Source organism: Parasteatoda tepidariorum, chromosome 6 (genome assembly GCF_982258835.1).
Source record: "Parasteatoda tepidariorum strain Cologne lab strain chromosome 6, Ptep-v5.0, whole genome shotgun sequence".
NCBI lineage: Eukaryota > Metazoa > Arthropoda > Arachnida > Araneae > Theridiidae > Parasteatoda > Parasteatoda tepidariorum.
The window spans coordinates 16,801,465-16,824,830 of NC_141760.1; the positions used below are offsets into that span (position 1 = coordinate 16,801,465).

The 23,366-nt window shown below is 31.5% G+C and overlaps 1 protein-coding gene across 1 annotated transcript; it reads left to right on the forward strand.

Annotated features, from left to right (window-relative positions):
- Positions 1 to 1,277: 1,277 nt before the first annotated feature.
- Positions 1,278 to 22,438, forward strand: LOC107440174 (glutathione S-transferase 1-1). The gene is made up of 5 exons (XM_087165477.1): positions 1,278 to 1,629; positions 5,390 to 5,448; positions 11,805 to 11,946; positions 21,314 to 21,481; positions 22,129 to 22,438. Exons 1-5 carry the CDS (start codon positions 1,456 to 1,458, stop codon positions 22,282 to 22,284), a joined length of 699 nt encoding a protein of 232 aa, XP_087021603.1. The 5' UTR covers positions 1,278 to 1,455; the 3' UTR covers positions 22,285 to 22,438.
- Positions 22,439 to 23,366: the final 928 nt, after the last annotated feature.

Here is a 23,366-nt window from a genome sequence, read left to right on the forward strand (position 1 = left end):
ATCTTCTCTCTCTCTCTCTCTCTCTTTTTTTGCTATACTCTGTTATTCTGGAGAGAGCCTGTTTACATCTAAGTATAAGCCAAATGGATGCCAAGTTCTCAGCGTATATTAACATCGCCAATTCTTGAAACGACGTTGCACAGCCTTCTTTTTGCTTGGTTTCTTAAATCGTCTGTAATGACGAAAACTATATTGAATAAAAGCTATTTTGTTTCTCGTAAAATTAGAGTTAATTATATTCAAATAATACTTATTTAAATAATACTTTCTGTTCGCTTTTAAAGAAGCCGAAGAAAGAATAACAAATATTGTTTCTTGTAGACTGATTTTCTTCTACGGCGAAGCAAAAGAAAAAATTCTTTGTCTCACATTTGATTTGTTACGGCATGTCAACATAAGTCGCACCATTTTTAGCGGTCCAATCAAATCCAATGTTCTTGCAACGTTTTATAGTTGTTTCTTTTTCAAGAACGAATGTTTCCTTTATTTATTGAAATATGCCGCCAAGTCTAGGATTCCAGAAAGACTTCAAAACTATAACCTTTTTTTAAAAAAATAATTCTGTGATATATATCGTGAAGGAATTGAATTTCTATTCGGCGTGTTTAACTTTTAAAAGCTTTTAAATTGTTCTGAAAGCATATTTGAATAATTTAACAACGAAATGAAACGGAACTATATGCAATTGCGGATGATTATTTAAATCCTATACCGCAATGGTCTTTTCTTAACTTGCAATCAGGGTTGCCATGCGTAGTATTTTTATTACTACAGTAGTATTTTCGCACTAATAATAGGGATGGGGTATTATTCGCAGATTTTTTTTTTTAAAAGTGGCCTGTTTAAGTGTTTTTTTTCTTTTTTCAATTTTTAAATCAAAGAGCAGAAGTGCCACTCTAGTTTTGAAGTAAAAAGCAATTTTTGAAATAAGCCAACGGTATACACGACAAAATTGCTGAATTTTTTTACCAGAAGTATAAGTGCATAAAAGGGAAAAGATAATTGTTTTTCTACTTTAATATTATTATATTCTAAGTTATATATTCTTTTATTTTTTTCCATTAATAATTTCCTTTAATTATAATTTTCTTCAATTTATTTTTTTTATTAATTATTATTTTTTACCTTTAATTATTTTTTTCTTATAAGTTTTTTACCCTTTTAAAATTATTTAAACTTCAAAATAACTTCTGTAGATGGCGCTTAAAAATATGTTGTATTTTGTAGTATTTTTTCAGATTAAGTTGTATTTTTTAATTTCACTGTCTGGCAACCCTGCTTGCAACGGAGTATAGAATTGTTTTAGAATTGGAAAGAACGTGACTAAGTAAAATCGCTGAATATCTATTTTTTCATACTTTGACTTCATGATAAGATGATATTTTATCTTTATGTTCCTGATAAAAATGCTGTCTAAACATTCACAGTGACTATTTGTAAAACATTCGAGCATTAATGATCACTTCTGTTCTACGATTAGCGAAAATGGCGATTTTCACAATGCACAGTGCCCCTATTTGCCCAGCTTGCCGTTCAGTTTTGATGACAGCTGAGCATTTGAAACTGAAAATTGATGTTAAAAATTATAATATAAGCGAAGGAGAGCACAAAAATCCAGAATTTAAAAAGGTATGTAATTTATATTTTTACAATCCAATTTATACATCAACTTAATGTACAGAATGTTCCGAAATAATCTTCCTATGTATGTATTTTTACAAACCTTGTTAAATAATTAGTTCAAAAGCTTACGTATTTTGAAGAGAGCAAATTTGTTTTCCAAGTAACATACGTTTTCTAAATCAAAATTTTTTTCATATTGATATAAGTGACTTAAATGTAAAATTTCTATCGATCTGACAAATTATCTGTCAACGCAGTCGGGTATACAAAACATGGAAGTTAGTTTAATTGATGCTAATTGAAACTTGAAGGTGTTTTTCACAATAGTATTGCAACTCCACTCTGTGTTTCCTCTGGCAATCAAACATTTTTTGATGCTTTGCTTACCCGCCTTCCTTAACATTGATTTGTCAGATTTCAATAATTTGCATACGATTAAAAATTGGTGAGATTTCCGTGGCGATTTTCTGTGGCAGAAAATCGCCAAGTCTTGGCAACTTCGGGGCAGCGATCCACAAGAAACGAAAAAAAAAAAAAATTCAGAAAGCGACCAATTCGAAGGGTATAACTCGTAACATCTACTTGTTTTTAATTGTAAAAATTTTCCTGTTTAAAATCAATTTGGCGCTTTTGCAAATGTAGTTGGCCTGGCAGATCACGATACAGAAATATCCCCTGTACAAGAACTCAAACCTGTTTTATTTCCTGATTAACCATGAAAGAATTTCTAGTAGTTCACTTCTTGTTTCATCCGATAATCCAAAAGATTTTGATCTTTTATTCACTCGCTTTTCTCAACAGTTATTTGTCAGATTTCGATACAGTTTTGGTTTTGTTCTGGCTTAAAAATTAGTTTCCGAGCTTTTATGTGTATATTCTTCTGAACTCATTTTTTACACGGATTTAAAAGTTTTATATCAATAACGGTCTTTACGGAACACTGCACGATGGCTAATTTCTTCCGGTCCTTCCTTCAATTAAAAAAAAAAAATCATTAAATAAACAACATAGAAAAAATTACAAAACAAAATTTATTTTTCTTGCAAATTTTATGTAACTAAATCATTAAAATTTTGGTTAAGTTGTTTCTAAGAATCTTTAAACCTTAACGATCTGGAAGTATGTCAAGTTTACATCTTATCTCGTTTAATTATAAGGAATATTTATAATTATATGACTAAATACAATTAAGTTATTTGTAATTATGATACTTAAATGTATGATAAAAATAAAATTATTTTAGTTATATCATACTGTACGATATTCGATCCAGTAAGTGAAAAAAGTACTAAGCCGTTTTATATATATATATATATATATATATATATATATATATATATATATATATATATATATATATAATTTTCATAAAATGTCTTTGGTAAAGAGTAGGTGTAGAAATTCTATTTTGGCGCTCTTTTATAAGCGCTCTTTTAAAAATGATGTGTCATAATAAAAACGATGATAAAAAGAAAAGTTAACAAAAAAGGCAAAAGAGAAAAAGAGTTTTTTTTCTTAGTTCGTAATAAATTTAGCGTTGACTTTAAATTAATTTTATATAATTATTTATAGGATAAATATTTTTTACAAAAACAATTGGTAAAACATGTAGCCATGAGTAAAAAAATTAATTTTGTAGACTTGAATTTTGGATTTCGGAAAAAAGTATTACGTGCCCCTATGTGTGATATATATATATATATATATATATATATATATATATATATATATATATATATATATATATATATATATATATATATATATATATATATATATATATATATATATATATATATATATATATATATATGATGTAATACAAAAATTATAAATACTTTTGTATTAATAACACCACTAAAACTCTTTCGTTTTCATAAAAAGTCTTTGGTAAAGAATAGATGTAGAAATTCTATTTTGGGACTTGAAGGCTGAAAACATACCATTGAATCATAATTAGATTTATATTTCAAAGGAGGAGTTATTTTTAGAATCTTGTCCCTTTTTTATTTCCATATTAGGAAGCATTGACTGATTTTCCATAATGCGTAGAGTTACAAAGGTATGTACGACTGGAAACCGTTTACATCAAAATCTGTAAGTATTTAAAGCGGGACCGATGGTTTTCGCATGTATCTTGCTGAATAACATGTTCCAATAAACATTTGTCGGAACCATCCGGAGATTTGTACACACCCCCTCCCTTGTGGAGTGGGGATGTGTGCTGTTATAACCACCAGCCTAACTTTAAATAAACATTTTTATAACGTAAGATGCCTTTTGACTGCATTATTAAAGCTGAATACAGCAATGATATCAGGGATGTAGCCCTGTTATTATAAATCTGCGGATGGTTCCGGCAGATGTTTTATGGAACACGTTATTCAGCAAGAGGCATGCGAAAACCATCGGTCCCGCATTAAATACTTACAGATTCTGATGTAAACAGGTTTCAGTCGTACATACCTTTGTAACTCTACGCATTATGGAAAATCAGTCAATGCTTCCTAATATGGAAATGAAAAAGGGACAAGATTCTAAAAATAACTGCTCCTTTGAAATATAAATCTCATTATGTTTCAACGGTATGCTTTCAGCCTTGAAGTCCCAAAATAGAATTTTTACACCTATTCTTTACGAAAGACATTTTATGAAAACGAAAGAGTTTTAATGGTGTTATTAATACAAAAGTATTTATAATTTTTGTATTACATATATATATATATATATATATATATATATATATATATATATATATATATATATATATATATATATATATATATATATATATATATATATATATATATATATATATATATATATATGTCACACATAGGGGCACGTAATACTTTTTTCCGAAATTTCAAGTCGATAAAAAGTTTTTACTCATGGCTACATGTTTTACCAGTCGTTTTTGTAAAAAATATTTATCCTATAAAGAATTATATAAAATTAATTTAAATTCAACGCTAAAGTTATTAAGAACTAAGAAAAAAAAACTCTGTTTCTCTTTTTCCTTTTTGTTAACTTTTCTTTTTATCATCGTTTTTATTATGACACATCATTTTTAAAAGAGCGTTTTTAATAAACTTAATTTTTTATTGTCATGTTTTTTCTAAAAATACTGCAATGTGAAAAGGTTAAATTCTTAGTTCGTTACATCCCTATTTTAAACTTTCATGTTTGATGAGACAGCTTAATTCTTTTTTAAGAAGTTACAAAGGTGAAATTTTTTTCGTGTTGCATCTTAACCAATAAATTTCGCATTTGCCTCATCTAATTCGATTCAAAAAGTTTCTCACTAAATTTTCTTTAAATCACATATTATAATGTACATTATGAACTTAGCTTCACCTTATTTATTTTAATCCATTTTTTTTAATAGCTTACTGTCAGTAAGGAAGTTAATATAACTTAACCTAATAAATAAAATCACTGTAATTTTTTTTACTGAAACAAATATTAAACTTAAGAAATATCTATTACATTTGTACAGATATCCTCCTCTCAGAGTAGAGTCCGGAGACAATTGAAATGTAAATTATAGTATGAATTCACTAGTTGAAATAGGGGCTATGTAACATTTTAAATCAAAGGAAGCATAAGAGAAACGATTGCATATGCGAACAAAGCCTGGCGCCGATTTTTTTTACATAGATATTCCCCGCGTCGAAACCAACTCTATCAATCGTCCTCTTATGATCAGCGGGCGGTTCCCAGTTAATGTTTCAGTAAAAAAAAATCTATTTTTTATTGTTTATAGATGAATCCTCAATACACCGTTCCTACTATCGATGATAATGGGTTTTATCTGTACGAAAGGTAAGTTTTTGATCAAATATTGATATTAAAGTGTTTAATAAATATTAGATGTTGTTAGAATATTAAAAATAATAGATATCGTCCAACAACTCATTCATTTCTAGATTGCAATTTTTCAATTATATTTTATATATTTATATTAAATGTAATAAAATCAATTTAAAAACATTATTTTAAAAAGTTCGGTAATTTTTTTGTTGTTGTTTTGTTGGAAAAAGTCGAAAAATTCGCAAATTTAGAAAAATTTATGTTATTATTACTTTAAAGAAAAAGTAACAATGAAAATTGACAAAACATATCAAATTAATATTAGCTCTATGTAGTTGCGTGTGTTTCCCTAACATAAGGCTTTACCAATTGGGTACTTGCAACTCCAGAAGATATGAAGTGATTATATCTAACCATGTGATTTAAATTGGATTTAATTGGATACATGTAAGCGACATCACGCGTAAGTGTCGAACCTGATTGGCTTCTGCATCGACAATTACCACTATTTCATACGATGACGTCGCTTGTCAGATATCCAATTTCATAGACTTCGCACAACACTGTTAGAAATTTATTGGAAAAAATGATTAAATAACAATTTATTTTACCATATTTAAACAAAACAGTCAAATAACATTCAATAATAAATAATAAATAAAATGGTAATCAAACTGTTAAGTTTGAAAATACATTTGAACAACCAGAATTTTATCGCACTTACTAGAACCATCTAATGAAGCTACTTAGTTCTTTGCAATGTACATGTCATAGCAGAGCGGGCTTGTCTGTCAATCTCATGACCGGCAGAACTGGAGTTCGAGTCCTGGTGTTGACACCACAATATTTCCTCCATTCCCTTCAACACATGAAGAATTTCCAGTGTTCGGCACTCTACAACGCCTATTACCTTACAAAAAGCCGAGTTCCTATGTCTAGTTTTTTTTAAAAAGTTTTTGAAAAATGCTAGTTGTAAATAGTTAAAAAACCGTATAGTTTTGTAATTATGGTCTTATAACCATACTATTTGTAATTGGTTGCAAAACCATAAAAGTAAAAAATGTTCTTTATCGTAAACTGTACGGTTAATCGGGTGGACAGACCACTACCAGTTATTTTACCATAATTTTAGAATGAAAATTCTAACAGTGTAGACGAATTCAGAGACATGGAAACATTTATAATTATCCTATCCAAGATCACCACCAAACCTTCGTTATCATAGATAGATGCTCCGGATATTGGAGAGCAAACAGTGGGTTCCTATAGTAGGTTCCTTATTTTGAATCTATGGGACAAAATTAATTATAATATTTCAAAGAAAAAAACTTTCAAACCAACAGAGGCGTTAATATTTTATTTTCAATCATGCTCTGGTGAAATTATGTGCAAAAAATGTGATGAACGATAATTAAAGCTAGCGGCTGTCCATAAATTATTGATGTACATTGCGCAAAAAAAAAAAAAAAGAAAAAATTATGGTCTCACTCTGAATAACTTTTTGTCTAATGATCACACATTCTATGACTGATTCTTAATGCTCCGACTGCAAATATGCTAATTAAGTTGTGCTGGCGACATTTTAAATTGCTAAATCAGACACATCAGAACGTACTTTCTTTGAATAAACATACCTTTTTTTCCCAACGGATTTGGATTTCTGATCCCCAAAGGAGGTAGCTGCAATCTGGTCCCCACAGTTTGGTCAGGAGGGCGATCCAAAGTTAACGTTAATTTTACTTTTTGAGTATGTCGCCATATCTCGAGAACTTTTTAAGCTAATTAGTGAATAACTTTTTTAATGAATTAGTGGATTAAAGAAGTCGTATATTTTAAATTCGACTTCTCAAGAACTTCATAACCGGTTTCGCTCAACGTTTATATTTTGCCATGTAAAAATTACATACTTAAAAATGATGTAAAAAATTTTATACCTTACAAATCAAAATGTTTCTGACTACTATTTAATAAAATAATAAATTTTTACAAATTTTTTTTTTTTGCATGGAATAATCTTTGGATTAACAAATTTTGTAATTATGTGCAAAAACTTTTCAATTCTTAAAAAGTTCTCAAGTACGCAAAAAGTAAAATTAACATTAAGTTGTCCAAATTTTGGATCGCTCTCCTGACCAAATTATGGAGACCCCTACATTTTGGGTGTCTGAAATTCGAATCCGTTTAAAAAAAGTTGTTCATTATGTTTACTAGGTTATGTTTATTTGCACTGCTTATATAAGTATGTTTTTGTGTCTGATTTCGAAACTTGAAATATCTTCAGCACTATTGCACATTTGAAGTCACCCTCTCGAATCATTGAGAATGAGTCCTAGAATGTGAAGATCCAATCATTAGATCAAAAGTTATTCAGGCGGGGGGGGGGCCGTTTTTTTTTCTGCGCACTGTACAAGCATGTATCATTTTCGAAATGCGTATCAAATGTAATGTATTTGAAAATTTTTGGTATTTTACACTACGACATATTTTGTGTTATTCTGTGCCTACTATACATTTTCGTGTATAGACATCTGTAATACGAAAAATATTTAAGGCATAAAAACACTAACAACTGATTTGAAATCGGCGTTAAAAAATACACTAGAATTAATATTTATAGTTGAAAATATTAATATAATTTCCTTTGGAAAAATTAAACCAAACGCGAAAATTAAGGGAAAACTTAGTGTGTTCATGATTTCTACTTTCGTTATATAAAAAAGTACAATTATATTTACGAAAAAAACTCATGTGGAATAATCATGAGTGTTTTTTATTCTGTACCTTTTAATTGTTAATTAATTTACCCATTTTAATAATTTTTTTCGGGATCATCATTTTTATCATCTGCCACCACTATGCAAAATAATAAAACTACGATTACGAGAAAAACAAAAAACAAAAAAAACTTCACATTGCTCAGTCGGACTAAGATTGTTTTTTCCTCTGTATCTTTTGCATTTAATTAATTTTTCGGATTTTCATTATTCTTTTCGGGATCATTATTTTTATCATCTGCATCTGCCACCATTATACAAAATACTTTCTATCTTTTCAAAAACTATGTTTTCAAAAGGAAAATTACATTGTGTGGGTGATTAATGTTGTACCACTATACAAGATACTGAAATTATGTTTTCAAAAATGAAAATTGTACTGCTTTTGTAGAATATGGTTTTTTCTAATCCTGTACCTTTTAACTGTGATATAATTCGCGGATTTTATTAATTTCCTTCTGGCTTATCAGTCTGATCACCTGTATCTACCACCAATTATCAAAATACTAAAACTACGTTTTCAAAAAAGAAAAAAATTGTATTGTTTGCATATATTAAGGTTGTTTTTTATCCTGTACTTTTTAATTACAATTTAAGTCTCAGATCTTAACATTTTTTTTCAAGATTATAATTTTTATCACCTGCATTTGCCACTACTATACAAAATACATAGACCACGTTTCCGAAAAAAGAAAGAAAAGATCTTAGCATTGCTCATGTGGACTAAGGCTGTTCTTTATCATGCACCTTTTAGTAGTTAATTAATTCGTGGATTTTAATGTATATATATGTATATTTTTAGGGGGGGATTATCATTTTTATCACCTGCATCTGCCACTACTTTACAAAGTATTAAAACTACGTTTTCAAAAGAAAAAAAAATCAAAAGCACATTGTTTAGATATATTGAGGTTGTTTTTTTTTATCCTGTACCTTTAAGTTGTTAGTTAATTCGAGGATTTAATCTTTTTCGAAATCATTTTTATCATCTGCCTCTGCTACCATTATGCAAAATACTAGAACTACGTTTACGAAAGAAAAAAAAGCATAACATTGCTCATGTGGACTAAGATAGTTTTTTCCCCTGTATCTTTTATATTTAATTAATTCGAGGAGTTTAATAATTTTTTTCGGGATTATAATTTTTATCACCTGCATCTGCCACCGCTATACAAAATACTAAAACTACGTTAAGGTCTTTTTCTTCTCTTTTGCTTTACAAATGTCAGTGAATTTACAGTTTATAATATTTTTTTTGTGCGGAGATAATGGTTTTTAAAGCAATATTTTAATTTTTAAAACGTTTATTATAAGTAACCATTCATATAAGCAAAGTTGCTGTTATTTAAGTAATGAGAAACAGTTAGAAAATGATTGATAGAGCAACTAAAAACGTCGGAAGTTAAATAATGAGCTATTTCTTTCAACTACACCCATCAAGTTACTAAGCAGCGATGACAGCACTTGTCATCTATGAGATATAAAATCGATTTCCTTTTCTTTATTATGCTTGTTTTAGAAACATTTGCATACAGTAATCTACTTTAGATAATGAGATTTTTGTATAATTATGTTTCAGTTTATATTTACCACATTACCAAAATTTTTCTAATGCTGCAATATGAATATGCATTCTAAAATACAATTATTTTTCGCAAATTTTAAAAAGTATGATTGTTATTTTTTAACTTCGTCAACAAAATAAAATTTTCTTATCTGGCAACTGAAAAAAAAATGTTTTTTTTTGTCAGATATAAATGAGATAACGGAGTGGAGAGAACTCGATTTTTAACTTTATGAAAAAATATTTGCTTGTTATTTTAGTTTTAAAACCGACGTTAATATTTCAATCCGAAAAATTTATCTTACGAAGAGCTGTGGTGGGTCAGGAGATAGAGCGCTCTCCTTTCAATGAGATAAACCGGGTTCGAATCCCAGCGATAGTGGGTCGATTCGAATTCCGCAACTGGTTCGCTACACCCCAGACCACAGTGCTGGAGTAAAATATCCTCAGTGGTAAACGGATCATGGGTAAGACTCCCTTTGCTGTCAGGCTAACTACGGGAAAGTTTCGTGGTTTCCCCTCCATATAACGCAAATGCAAGCTACTTCCATCAAAAAGTCCTCCACGCAGACTAATTTACTTGGTCCAGGAGTTCCCTTGTCTTCTGGATTGGGTTCAAAATTACAAAGGCTACGGGGTGAACATTAGTAGTCGTAAACTCAGAACAAGGCAGGCTGTTTAATGATGGATGTGAAATCAAACCAAATCAAATCAAATCAGAAGCTTGTGTTCAAGGAATAAAAGCTACGCATAATGTTTATTTAAAATTGTCAACGCATAAACTGTTAAGTTACTTAATTCGAATTTAGAAGAATGTCACTGTTTTCCTCAGATCTTTCATTATAAATGCCCAAGAAACATCTTTGAACATTAGTAGCCGTAAACCAAAAATTGGGTCGGCTGTTCAACGACGGTTATAAAATAAAATGTATCTTAAGAGAGTCGCAGTGGATCAGGGGATAAAACGTTCTCCACCCAATGACGGGATGCAGGTTCGAATCCCAGCGGAGGTAGGTTGGTACGAATTCCTCTCACGGCTCGCACCAAACACAGTGCAGACGTAAAATATTCTTAATCTTAGACTGATCATGAGTTGGAATACCCTTGCCGTCTTGCTAACCATAGTGGTTTTCACGATTTTCCTCTCCTTGTACCGCAAATGCGCGTTAGTTCATTCAAAACGTCTTCCACGTAGGCTAGTTTGCCCAGTGCTTGATCCAGGAGTCTCCTTGTCTTGTGGATTGGGAGCAAAATTACAAGGCTATGAAGTTGAACATTGAACTCAGTAAACTCAGAATTGGCTCGACTGTTGAATGCTGGTTGTAAAATAAAATAAAATGCATCTTAAGAGCTGTGATGGCTCAGGATATAGAAGAGCTCATCCTCCTATGAGATGACTCAGGTTCACATCCCAGTGATAGCTTGTAAATTTGTAAACTGTTTCTAGTTTTCAGGACAGTGCTGATGAAAAATAACAAATAGACTATGGGTTTGAGTTTTCTTCATCGTACTAATAGTAGGATTTTCGATTGTTTTCCTTTGTATCTAATTCAAATGCTGATTAGTATCTATCAAAAAGTTATTCATGAAAGCAAGTTTGCTCCAATAATGCTTGATCCAGGAGTTCCCTTGTCGCATGAATTACGCCAAAAAATTACAATGTTACAAAATTAAATATTTGTACATTAGCAAAACCGATATGAATCGGCTATTCAGCGTTGGTTACTCAATAAAAAATATATATCCTAGGAAATTTGTAAAAATTCTGGGAGAAACATTTTAAAAATTCGATAAATAAATTCTAATTAAAAATCTGAAAACGTGTTGTCATAAACACGTATGAAGGTCAACTTCTACTTTTATATTTAAAATTAGATCTGTTACTGCAACAGTTTACCTCAACACATCGCAGACATTATTCTACTATCGATAGAGATATTCAGAGAAAGTTTTTCGACGCCTGTTTATTTAAAGTCAAAAAGATGGAATAAAAGCTATGTCTTTTTTAACTAATCCTCTGTTCCTTTCAGTCGAGCTGTTTTAGCCTACATGATGAATAAATATGCTCCAGATAGCCCTGTTTATCCCAAGGATCCAGCAGAAAGAGCAACAGTTGACAGAATGCTATATTTCGATATTGGAACACTCTACAGAACTCAGTGGGCTGTTATGGTAACGTTCTTATTTTCATATTCAAATCAGTGGCGTAGCGAGGGGGGAGCAAGGAGGGCATCATGCCCCGGGCGCTACTCACAAAGGGGCGCCAAATGGTCAACAAAACAAAAAAATTGTTGGATAATTTTTATTTTTATTATGATTTATTCCTGGAAAATATATTTAAAATTTAGTGCTAGTGAAATAAAATAAATGTTAATTCGTAAATAAAAAGTAACTCTAATCAAACTGTAATAATATATTAATAATAGAAATGACACGTCTTTTCTAATGGCAAGGCTGACTCGACCTGTGTCTGTCAGCACTTCCTTATGGCATCTTCGCTGTGTGGTTACATATATTATCTCCAAATACTTGCAGTGTACAAAGTACAAACATCAGTGTATAAAGTGTTTGTATGTTTGTACAGTGTACAAAATCCAATCGATGTGACATGTTTCGGAATAATTGAAAACATATATCTCTTTTCTCACGTTCAACATTACGATGGGAATTATTAAAAAATGCTTTAACAAAAACTGTCAAACATGAATCTGCAACACGATGGAGAGCCAGAATACAAGCGGTTAACGTTATCATCGATGGGCTAACGATTATAGTAGAACTATTAGGAAAATTCGCAGAGGACACTACCACTACAAGTGACACCAGAAGTGAAGCTACAATTCTGTTGCAAAATATACTAACTTTTAGTTTCATAACTTTAGTTCATTTCTGATATGAAATCTTAAGGAGGATTGATCGTGTGCAGCTCAGATTACAAGATCCTAGAATGAATTTTAGAGAAGCGTTCCATGATCTTGAATCATTAGCGACTGAACTAGCCGAAATTCGAGACAAGCTCTGTGAAGAGGCAATAGAAAAAGCGAAGTCTCTTTGTGAAAAATGGGATATTGATGCAACAATACGTGTAAGAAGACGCCGCAAAATGCCCGGAGAATTAACTAGAGATGTCGGTCTTTCCGCAGAAAGTGAAATTTCTCGCGTTATGAAAAGTGTTCTTGATCGCCTCCAACAAGAAATATGTACACGATTTACACAATTAAGTGAAATTTGGATTTCTACTAGACGTTGAAAATTTATTAAACAAGGATAATGTTGATAACGACCTTGAAATTTTTATTTTAAAATTTGGTGGATTTTTATAATACAGATTTAAATGCAATAGAACTCTTTATTGAAGCATGTGACTGCAAAATGTTACTCCGCAGTAGAAAAGAAATTGAACTTAAAACTCCATGAGAATCTCTTACTTTTATAATCCCGTATGGAGAAGATGTTTTTCCAAACCTGAGAGTGGCACTTCAAATACTCCTGACTATCTCAGTATCAATTGCTAACTGCGAATGGTCATTCAGCAAATTAAAATTAATTTTGACGTATCTACGATCAACGATGGGGTCACTCGCCTAAGTGACCTGGCATTTTTAAGTGTGGAAAGAGAAACATTTGAAATGATCAACTTTGATGATATTATTGATAAATTTGCTTCATCAAAAGAGGAAAATTTATACATAGTAATTAGTTTTATTAATGTATTATAATCATATTATTAAATATATGTATCTCCTTAGAGATAATAAATATTTACTTTTTTATTGTTTTAAAACTGCATGTTTTTTAAAATATTTCTTTATAAATATGTAAAATAAATAATAGGTATCTTTTGAACTAATTCTAGAGGATCATATACATTTCAAAAATCATTGGACATTGGACTGATCGTTAAGACACGGTTCTCATCAGATCACCGAAGTCAAGCATCATTGGCTGCGGTCAGTGTGCGGGTGGGTGACCCACTTGGATCAGTCTGCGTAGGGACAGAGGGTGTGCGGTATTGGTCCTCGTTAAACTGTGCTACCGTAAAGTGCTCGACTTCGCGTGCAGGTCGTTGGGCTACCGAAGCGGGGGTGCCATCCCCTCTGCAGAGGATCAAAATTGTGATGGCATGTCTTCGGATCATCCTCAGGGATGTTTCCCAGACCGTCGCCAATAGCCCATTGTGCAGCTCTAGTGCGACGTAAACAACAACAACAACAACTTTATTTATTTATTACTTTGCGAGTATATTTTACTTATAATATTAGATGGTTTTCGAATGGGGGGGGGGCGCTAAAAAGGTATTGTGCCCCGGGCGCGAGTTAAGCTCGCTACGGCACTGATTCAAATATATAGTTTGATTATTTTACAAAATTTTCGAATTATGAATATTGTTCGGAAGCATTCTCTCATTTGAAGGGATATATTAAATTTTATTTATGAAGTATGTTGTATGAATATTAATACGTATATGTGATTGGAGAACTCATAATTGAAGATATGAAAGAAGTGTTAACGGTTTGGTCAAAAAAGGAAAAAAAAATAGAGTTATCGCTGTTTGCAACGGAGTTACGAGCTGTTCCCTTTAATAAGGTTATAGAGGTTGTTGAACTAAGAAAAACATACTCAAGGGGGGGGGGGAATCAAATTTGCAAAGCATTCTTGTCAGGAATTAAAATCAGGAATTTTTTTAAAACATATATTTATGTAAAATGCAGGCTTCACAGTAATGTTTTACTTTTACTGAAAGTTATTCGGGTAAAGAAGTCTGGATTAAAGTTAATCGAGCACCATGAAATCTCTCTTCTCATACACTATGACTTCACGACTAGTTTTCTAAGAATCATCACAGTTGTTTGACTTTATCCCCAATATCTGTTTCATATCTCCCTTCCCTTGTTTGATGATTATCTTGTTCAAGCTTGCTCTCCATCGCCTATTGGTTAAACCACTTTTTTCCTTGTAGCAACTTGCTTGAAATTTTTCTTCTGCTACTCAATGTTTCCAACTAACGTTTTACATTTTGACATAGAGGAAGGTTCTTGATTATAGAAGCGAAACTATCGTGTGACTGTTTTTCGTGACACTATTTGTGCTTTATTAATGTTGTTAAGTAATAGGTGGACTACAAAGGAAGGGATGTTATATTAAAGCACATTTTTCAAAATTTCGATACCTTTAGTAAAGTATTTCATTCGGGATTAAAATCAGTTGAGATATCTAATGATAATTTAAAGCTCCCCTTTTCTACCTTCGTGCGTAGAAAAGCAACGTTATTAGATAATATTCAATCAGAAGTAAAAACCGAGATAACTAACTACTTATTTTTGACGATCTAAAGTTATTTTTATTCTTATTCCCGGAGATGCCTAAATTACTCATAAAAACTGAGAAAAATAAGCTTTAGTTTAACTTTTTTCAATTATTTGTTGTTGTTCTCTTAGCCTTTGCTTTATCGAAACATAATTTCTCGACTTTGGAATACCTTTTAATGTTCTTATGTAAGTTAAATTTTCGAACATATATTCTATTTGCGGGTCAGTTTTTAATAAAATTGATGTGATTTAAATATAGTGGTATAATGAAATCTAATGAAATTTAGCTAATCTCCCGGTTAAGTTAGTTCTTGTCTAAATATGGAATATTTGTTTTTACGTCGCTGCGTTGTTTTTACGTTGTTACGTTAAATTTTTCGAATTTCTAGTACAGAATTTAAATTAATGGTATACGTTAGAGAATATTCTAAGATGCAAAAAATATAATTATTTCAGCAGGTATTCCCTATTCTAAATGCAGCTAGGTTACATAAAATAGTCAAACATTTGCAGTACACCTGAGAATCGTAGCACAATTGCAGATATATTCAGTCTGCCGTCAGCCAAAAATTGGTTGGAAAAAATGGGTTCAAAAATTGTTAAGTATACAACTAAAATTTATAAATAAAATATGCATTTAAACTCTTACAAAGCATAGCCCAGTCACATTAATGTGACCACCACCTACTTTCTTCGTCAACGTGAGATAACCAATCACAGAAGGCAGGTGGCAGTAGAGCGTGTAGGGTATCTACCACTACAAAATTACAATTACAATTCACTGGTATATAAGACGTGTTAACTCTCTTTTATGAAGGGGTACCTTTTCATAGATGACGGTTGACATTGTCGATAACAACTCACCCTCACAAGCGTATATAAAGGGTGTCCGAGGAAATCGGAAAATATTGCTGCATACTGGTTATCACTTACCACACTAAGTGATAACCTAAGGAATAAACTTTAGAACTTTTAAAGTAAACTAATAAGAATGATGCAAGGAGACCCACAACTTATTAGCAATAAATCGCTCAAACATATGATTTAAAAATCGAAGACATTGACTTTTTCATGGCGAAGCTCAACTCCCAATTCTACAGTGACGACAAAGGCTGCACTACCTCCGATTTCAATCAATTATTTGAAAAAGAAATTATCAACGATAAGGCTAATTATAGTCCAATAATAGCCTTTTTAACACCTGACGGCCTTCTGTCTAAGCATTTTAGGTAAAAAACTCTTTTACATACCAGGACTGTGGCAGACCTGATGAAGGAGCAGCCCTCCAGCAGGGTCCGATTGGGGCGAGCCACAGAACTGCTAAATATCGAATAGTGACCAATCCGGCCTCGGCAGGTACTACCGGGACGGCCGGGTCACTATATTAACAGGGGCACACTTTAATTTGTCTATATTCCTGTATATATATTTGTTTATTGTGTATAATTGATTTGATTTTATCACCATTTTTTAGATTTTCCTAACTATGTGATTTTAATTTCACGAATACTATGTTTTATCATGATCTTATGTTTATTCTAAAGTGCAAACATTTTTATGCCTTGATGCATAGCCTGTGCTATGATTTCCTTTCTTGACAATGGAGATCTCATGACTTTTCAATATATGACATGAAAGTTTCGATGAATCGGTCAGTGGAGCTTCGCGCCAAAGGCCGAGACACCAGCTATTCCCAGCATCAGAAAACATTGCAGTCGTTGACCTAAGGCAGAGACGGAGTGATTTATCCGACATCCAAAAGGGCATGATCGCACGCTTTCGAGCTGAGGCAAAGCTTCTAATCTTACAAACTGTTCGCCTTTCGTAGTAAAAGTATGCCAGCCACGGCAAAATGACACCATCCAAAATCAGCAACGTAGCAAATGTGGTTCACCACAAGCCGTAGATATCGGAGGTGCATAACGGTTGCGGAGATGCGTTCGGACGAATAGACGTGCAACTGTTGAACAACTGACCGTCCAGATGAACCAAGGGACTTGAGCCGTGGTGGCGCAGGATATAGAACGTTCACCTCTGAATGAGGTGAGACAGGTTCGAATCCCAGCAGTGACTGATTGATACGAATTCTGCTCCCGGCTCGCACTGACCACAGTGCTGACGTAAAATATCATCAGTGGTGGATGGATCATGGGTTAGAATCCCTTTGCCGTCGAGTTAACATTGGATGTTTCCGTAATTTAAAGGGTAGTTTGTCCAAATGCTTGATCCCTCGTCTTCTGCGTTGGGCTCAAAATTACAAAACTACGAAGTTGAACATTAATGGTCGTAAACTCGGAATCAGATCGACTGTTCAACGACAGTTAAAAATTAAAATAAAACCAAGGGCTGGGATACCAGCAGTGTATCTTCAATAACGGTTCAGCGAATATTGTTGCGTATGGACTTCCACGGCAGACACATGATTTATGCACCGATGATGACTGCTGTTCATCGGTGACGAAGTCAGGAATTCGCCCACTGAGTAGCGACAGAGGAATTTTTTCCAATGAACTACGTGTTATGCTCCATGGGAAAGATAGACTTCAACGTACACGATGTAAAAGGTCTGAAAGCAAACAGCCTGCAACTGTTACCGGAGGGGTCCAAGCTGGGAGAGGCAACATTATGGTGTGTGGAATGTTTTTGTGGCATTTCCGGGATTCGCTCATTGTGGAAGGCACGAAGGATAAATACGAGTCGCGTTCTTACGGACCATGCCCACTCTTACACATGAATTTTTCCTCGGTATCAACCAGCGGGACTATGTGACGCGTCATGCAGTTTACAGTGTACGTGTATGGTTCGAGTAGCACCAGTTTACCGTACGAGTTCACCGTACTCCCCTGGCCACCAAACAGATACAATGTAGAATCTGTGGAATCACCTCGATCGGGTTGTTCATTCCATGGATCCTAACCAGCTTAACATCTCGCAGCGTTCCGCTATGTGTAAGGTGGTTCTGCTTTTGTGACAGGTGGTCACATTAATGTGACTGGACTCATTAATGTTAATTTCAAGAAAAAATTCAATTTTTTTAAAAAAATTAATAAAAAGCCGTGAAAAAAATTCGAATAAAAATGTTAAAATAGGTTTTTAAATTGCCCGAAAATGGTAAATAGGGTAAACCAACCAGTGAAGGAACACTACCCAGTGAAGGAACATTTCATATATATTGATTAAAAATAAGAATTTGAAAGTGTTTCTTTAGATTGATTGGTAACAATAGCTTACTGCCAAACAATAGGAAGTCATCTAGCAATATTTTGGATTACCTGGTCAAATAGATTTCTCTGAAAAAATTTTTGAATTTGTTATTATCTCTGCAACACCTTGTTTCGTCGAAAAAATTATAAGGTGAGTGTTTGTACTTATATGTTTGAAGTGGAATTAATTGCATGTAGTAGTCTTATTTTTCTCACTGTGAAAAAGAGAATTCAAAATATAGTTATTGAAGTTACGTTTTATTTTTTTTAAAGCACCATAGCATAATCAAGTACTGAGATAAGGGGGTGTTTATTCACTGGATCACCAAACGATGAAAAACCAGTGAAGGAACAAGTGTTCCTTTACTGGGTTTTTCTCCCAGTTAATGAAAATAAAAGAAATTTTTTAATTTTCTTGTACTTTTAGTCATATTATACATCAAAATTCTGTTTAAAAGACAAAAAACAGCTTCTAACCAGTGAAGAAACAGGCATATTCCTACACTGGGAATACTTCCAGTGAATGAACAGTAATGTGTGATATATGATTTTACATGACTCTAGGATAAGTAATTCTGCTATATAGAGGACAACCGAAATTTTGTTAAAAATTGTATGAATAATTCCCGAAATAATTTCAGTTCAAAATGTTAATTTAATAGCTTAATTTATGAAAAAATTATAATTTATATTTATTAACGGGGTGTGTAGTTGCATCAAATGTTAGGCAACTTAATAAACTATGTTTACAAATCGAAAACTAATTAAATATAATCATAAAAATTTTAATAGAACATTTTTTCGCTGGCTTTTGCACCAAGAACTCCTAATAAGCTATCATTATAGGATAGCAACGTGATTATATAATTTATAGAAACTACTTTACAATGTTAGAATTTAGAAGCAAGTTCCTCAACAAAAAACAAAGTTAAACAGAAACGATACTCAATTTCTTCAGAAGCTTGAGAGGGAAATCCCTCAAGATATGATGTACATTTTTAACACAGCATTGACGGAAGAGTCTAATATCGAAAATGTCCAAGAGCCTGTACTTTTTTCAATATGGAAGAAGCACGTATTAAAAGAAGACCACTTGGTTAAGTCAAACTTAGGAACTGAAGCTAGTATTGATAATGAATGCATATTAGATATCGAATTTGAAATGAGTCCTCATGCTGATTCTCTTAGTTGAAAAAAGAAATGATTCTGTAAGTAAAATCAGTACTTCTAAAGATCCTCTAGATATAAGTCAACAAGAGATGGATTTGCCTCAAACTTCAAGACACCTTTCCCCCGTCTATTTTCGAGAAAGGCATTCTAGAAATGTTGCTGAAAAATCAGAAGAAGTTTGGAAGAGCCATTTACATTGGCCAAATATTGATGATAAAAAGAAAGGTCAAATAAGAAGAAAAGCGAATAATTACCTTTTGCACTAACTTCAGAGAAATGGCAAAAATTTCAAGAGGCTGAAAGATCTAAAAAACATTAAAACAGGAGAACATGGAAAAGAAAAAGAAAGAAAAATTACTTAAAAAAGAAAAAAAGCTTCAAGAAATAAGAGGAAAAAGAGTAAACAAAAAGGTGATAAAATAATAATGATAATAAACAGCACCGGATGACACAATGATTTAGATTTGACTGTCAAATTATAAGAAAGAATGATTTTTTTATTTATTTTGTATTTAACATCACTTTAATTTCTAGTTCATGATTACAGAAAAAAGTTAGCATTTTACAAGTACTTGTATCTTATAATTTCACAAATAGTCTTGTTTTTAGTCGGACCTCTACTTAACAAAATCACTTAATACCAATAATAAGCTCGTTATATGGAAAATTCGTTAAATAGAAAATCACCTCTTAAAATACATAAACAACACAAAACAGGTTTTAAATTCTTAAACACTAGACATAATTAAAATAGCAACTGATACACTTTTATCTTGTAAACTAGTATCTACTATTTATCATATAAATCTTAACCATAAAAGAAATCTGCATGGAAAGCAAGAATAGAGCAAAACATTATCCAGTGTTACACTATCATGCTATATACATTTTCAACTAAAAAAAGTCTAAATTTATGTATAAAAATATAGTTGCATTTATTATAAAAGTAATTTTAAACATGCATTACCACTGCGTTAAGTTAAATTGCTACGGATGAAATCCGTTAATTTGAAGTGAGTTTTTCGTTTGAAGTGCAAACAAAAAGGGAAAGGGAATTTACTGCTTTCTCTAAGATAATTTTTAGACAAAACAGTAATACATTTCATAAAGCAGTGGTTTTGAAAATTAATTCAAGGTCATTTCCCCCATAAATTGCTTTAACAAGTTTAAAATGTTAAGAAATATTTTGGAAAATAGGGAAAGTGGATCTCAATGAAAAGTTCGTTAAATAGAAAATTCACTTCGCTATATGGAAGTTATTTTACAAAAAAATTTCCAAAATGCTCTTGGTTCCTCGAAAAAATTCGTAAAATAGAGAAATTCGTAGAATGGAAGTTCGTTAAATAGATGTCCGACTGTATTTGTATGGCTAAAAAATTCATAAAGAGCATTAAAAAATAACCAAAATTAAGTGTTCCTTCACTGGGCAATTTTGTGTTCCTTCACTGGTAAGAGCTGTTCCTTCACTGGGTCTTCTTACTACTTGTTATTTGAACCTCCAAAACTTTAAAACAATATTATGCAAGTTCTCGAATTTTTTTTTGCATAGTTTGCAATTAGTAACAAATATGTTGACACTGTCATTTAACTGTAATTACGAATTTTGAAATTAATATGATTTTTTAAAAGGCAAGCGAAGCTTAAGTGTTCCTTCACTGGTTAGTTTACCCTATTCACCTTCATTAAGTTATGTAACTGATAAAGACGCCGTTCATCTACATATAAATAGAAAGATACGTTTAGAGGCAAAAATGCATTTTTTTTATATGTGTAGATAAATTTATTCATATACAACAAGAATTCTTTTAACAGTGAATAATTTGTTGGTTACTTTTTTTACTTTCAATTATCTTTTAGGCACCTATGGCGTTTAGAAATGAACCAGCAAATCCTGAAAAAATGAAAGCATTTGAAGATACTTTGGTATTGTTGGATGAATTTTTGAACAAAACGGCTTACGTTGCTGGAAATCATATCACCATAGCAGATTTTGCAATTATTTCAACTTTAGCTACCATACAAGTCGTAAGTAAAAGGAAACTCCTTTACCGTTAGTTCGATTAATAAGAAAAATTACATTTATCTCATTATATTTGCTAGAAAAGTTACATTTATTAATTTGGAATTTTTGAAAATATTTATTTCATTAGATTTCTTGGAAAACAAACATTTATTTCATTAGAATCTTTAGAATAATTGCATTATTTTAATTAGATTTGTTAGAAAAATTATATTTATTTTATTAGATTTGTTTTGAAAATTACATTTATTTAATTAAATTTCTTAGAAAAGTTCCATTTATTTAATTAAATTTGTTTGAAAAGTTACATTTACTTAAATAGATTTGTTAGAAAAGTTACATATATTTAATTTGATTTGTTAGAAAAATTACATTTAATTAGATCTGCTAGAAAAGTTACATGTTAGATTTGTTAGAAAACATTTATTTCATTATAATATTTTTAAAACCTTCTATGTTGAACTTTAAAAAATATCCTTTCAACAAATATAGTTTTTTTATAATTAAAAATTTATATACTTAAAAATAAGGATAGTTTGTTTTCCCCCACTATTTTAGAACATTACGAATTGCTATAAATATCTTCATATCATATTATTATGTTTATTGTTCTTTGATAAATTTTAATAAAATTTTCCCCTTTTATTCCCAGTTTCTTGATTTTTCATTTGACAAATACCCCAGAATATCTTCATGGATGTCTAAACTCAAGAAAGAAATCCCATCTTATGAAGAAATCAATGAAATTCCTGTTAAGAAACATAAGGAGTACTTATTAGCAAAGAGACGTCAATCTAGCAGTAATTAAGTATCGAAATAATAACATTGCTGAATTGGTCATTGTTAATATTCTAATATTTGTTATTCCGTTACATTATTTATAATTTTCTGCGTGTTGTGTGATAAATCGCACACATTTGCTGTGTTAAAAACTTGATATTAAAAATAATTATAAAAAAAAATTCGGTTTACTTGATTTATTCTTTATTGCTCGAAGAATTAAGTTCATTTCTTAAAAAAAAAATTCCAATTTTGAGGGTCAGAAACCCATGAATTCCCCCAAACAAAAAAGGTACATTTTGTGTCTGATATAGCAGGGGTCTGACCAGACATTTTGTGAAAGGTCCGGTTTTCGGGAAATTGTGAAAAAATTACTCACATTCTTTCAACAAGAGTCCGCTTTTATGAATTTGGGCAAATGGGGTCCGGTTATTGCAAAAAACTTTTTCAAGGAGTTTCTAAATTGTAAATAGATACACTCGGCTCGGCACTGTAAAATTATAATAAAAAAAATTAAATTTTCAAAAATAAACAGCAATTGCTGCTTCTAAATTAGAGATGCAACATACAAATATTTGGTATTTAACCTATACTGCTGAACGCCGAATGTTCATTCCGGACGAATAATGGAAGAAGCGTCTGCAGAAGACGAAACTTAATTCGTTTACATCCCATCCTTCTTGTTTTCTGCCATGGGAAGGGTTTATTCGATTAACAAAACAATAATGAAGATAAGCAAATTTGAGAAGGATCCGACTAAAAGAAAAATCATATTGTGAAGGGTCCGTTTTTAAGTTAAAATATTTTGTGAAGGGTCCGTTTTTATGAAAAGATATTTTGTGAAGGGTCCGTTCACGGACCCAAATTTCTTCTAAACAGACCCCTGTATAGTATCCAAAAATATTTTCTGTTCTATTGAACCTTTTTTTAAAAAGATGTTACTGGACCTGTAACAACTAAGTTCTGAAGTATTATTGAAGTGCATTACAATTGCTGAAAGTTACTTTGAAACATGTTAAAAATAGTGTGTTATTAGCACACTATTTTTTGATATCAGTCCTGTAATTAAAGGACAAAAACTTATATTGGGTTGGTTTTAAAAATATCCAT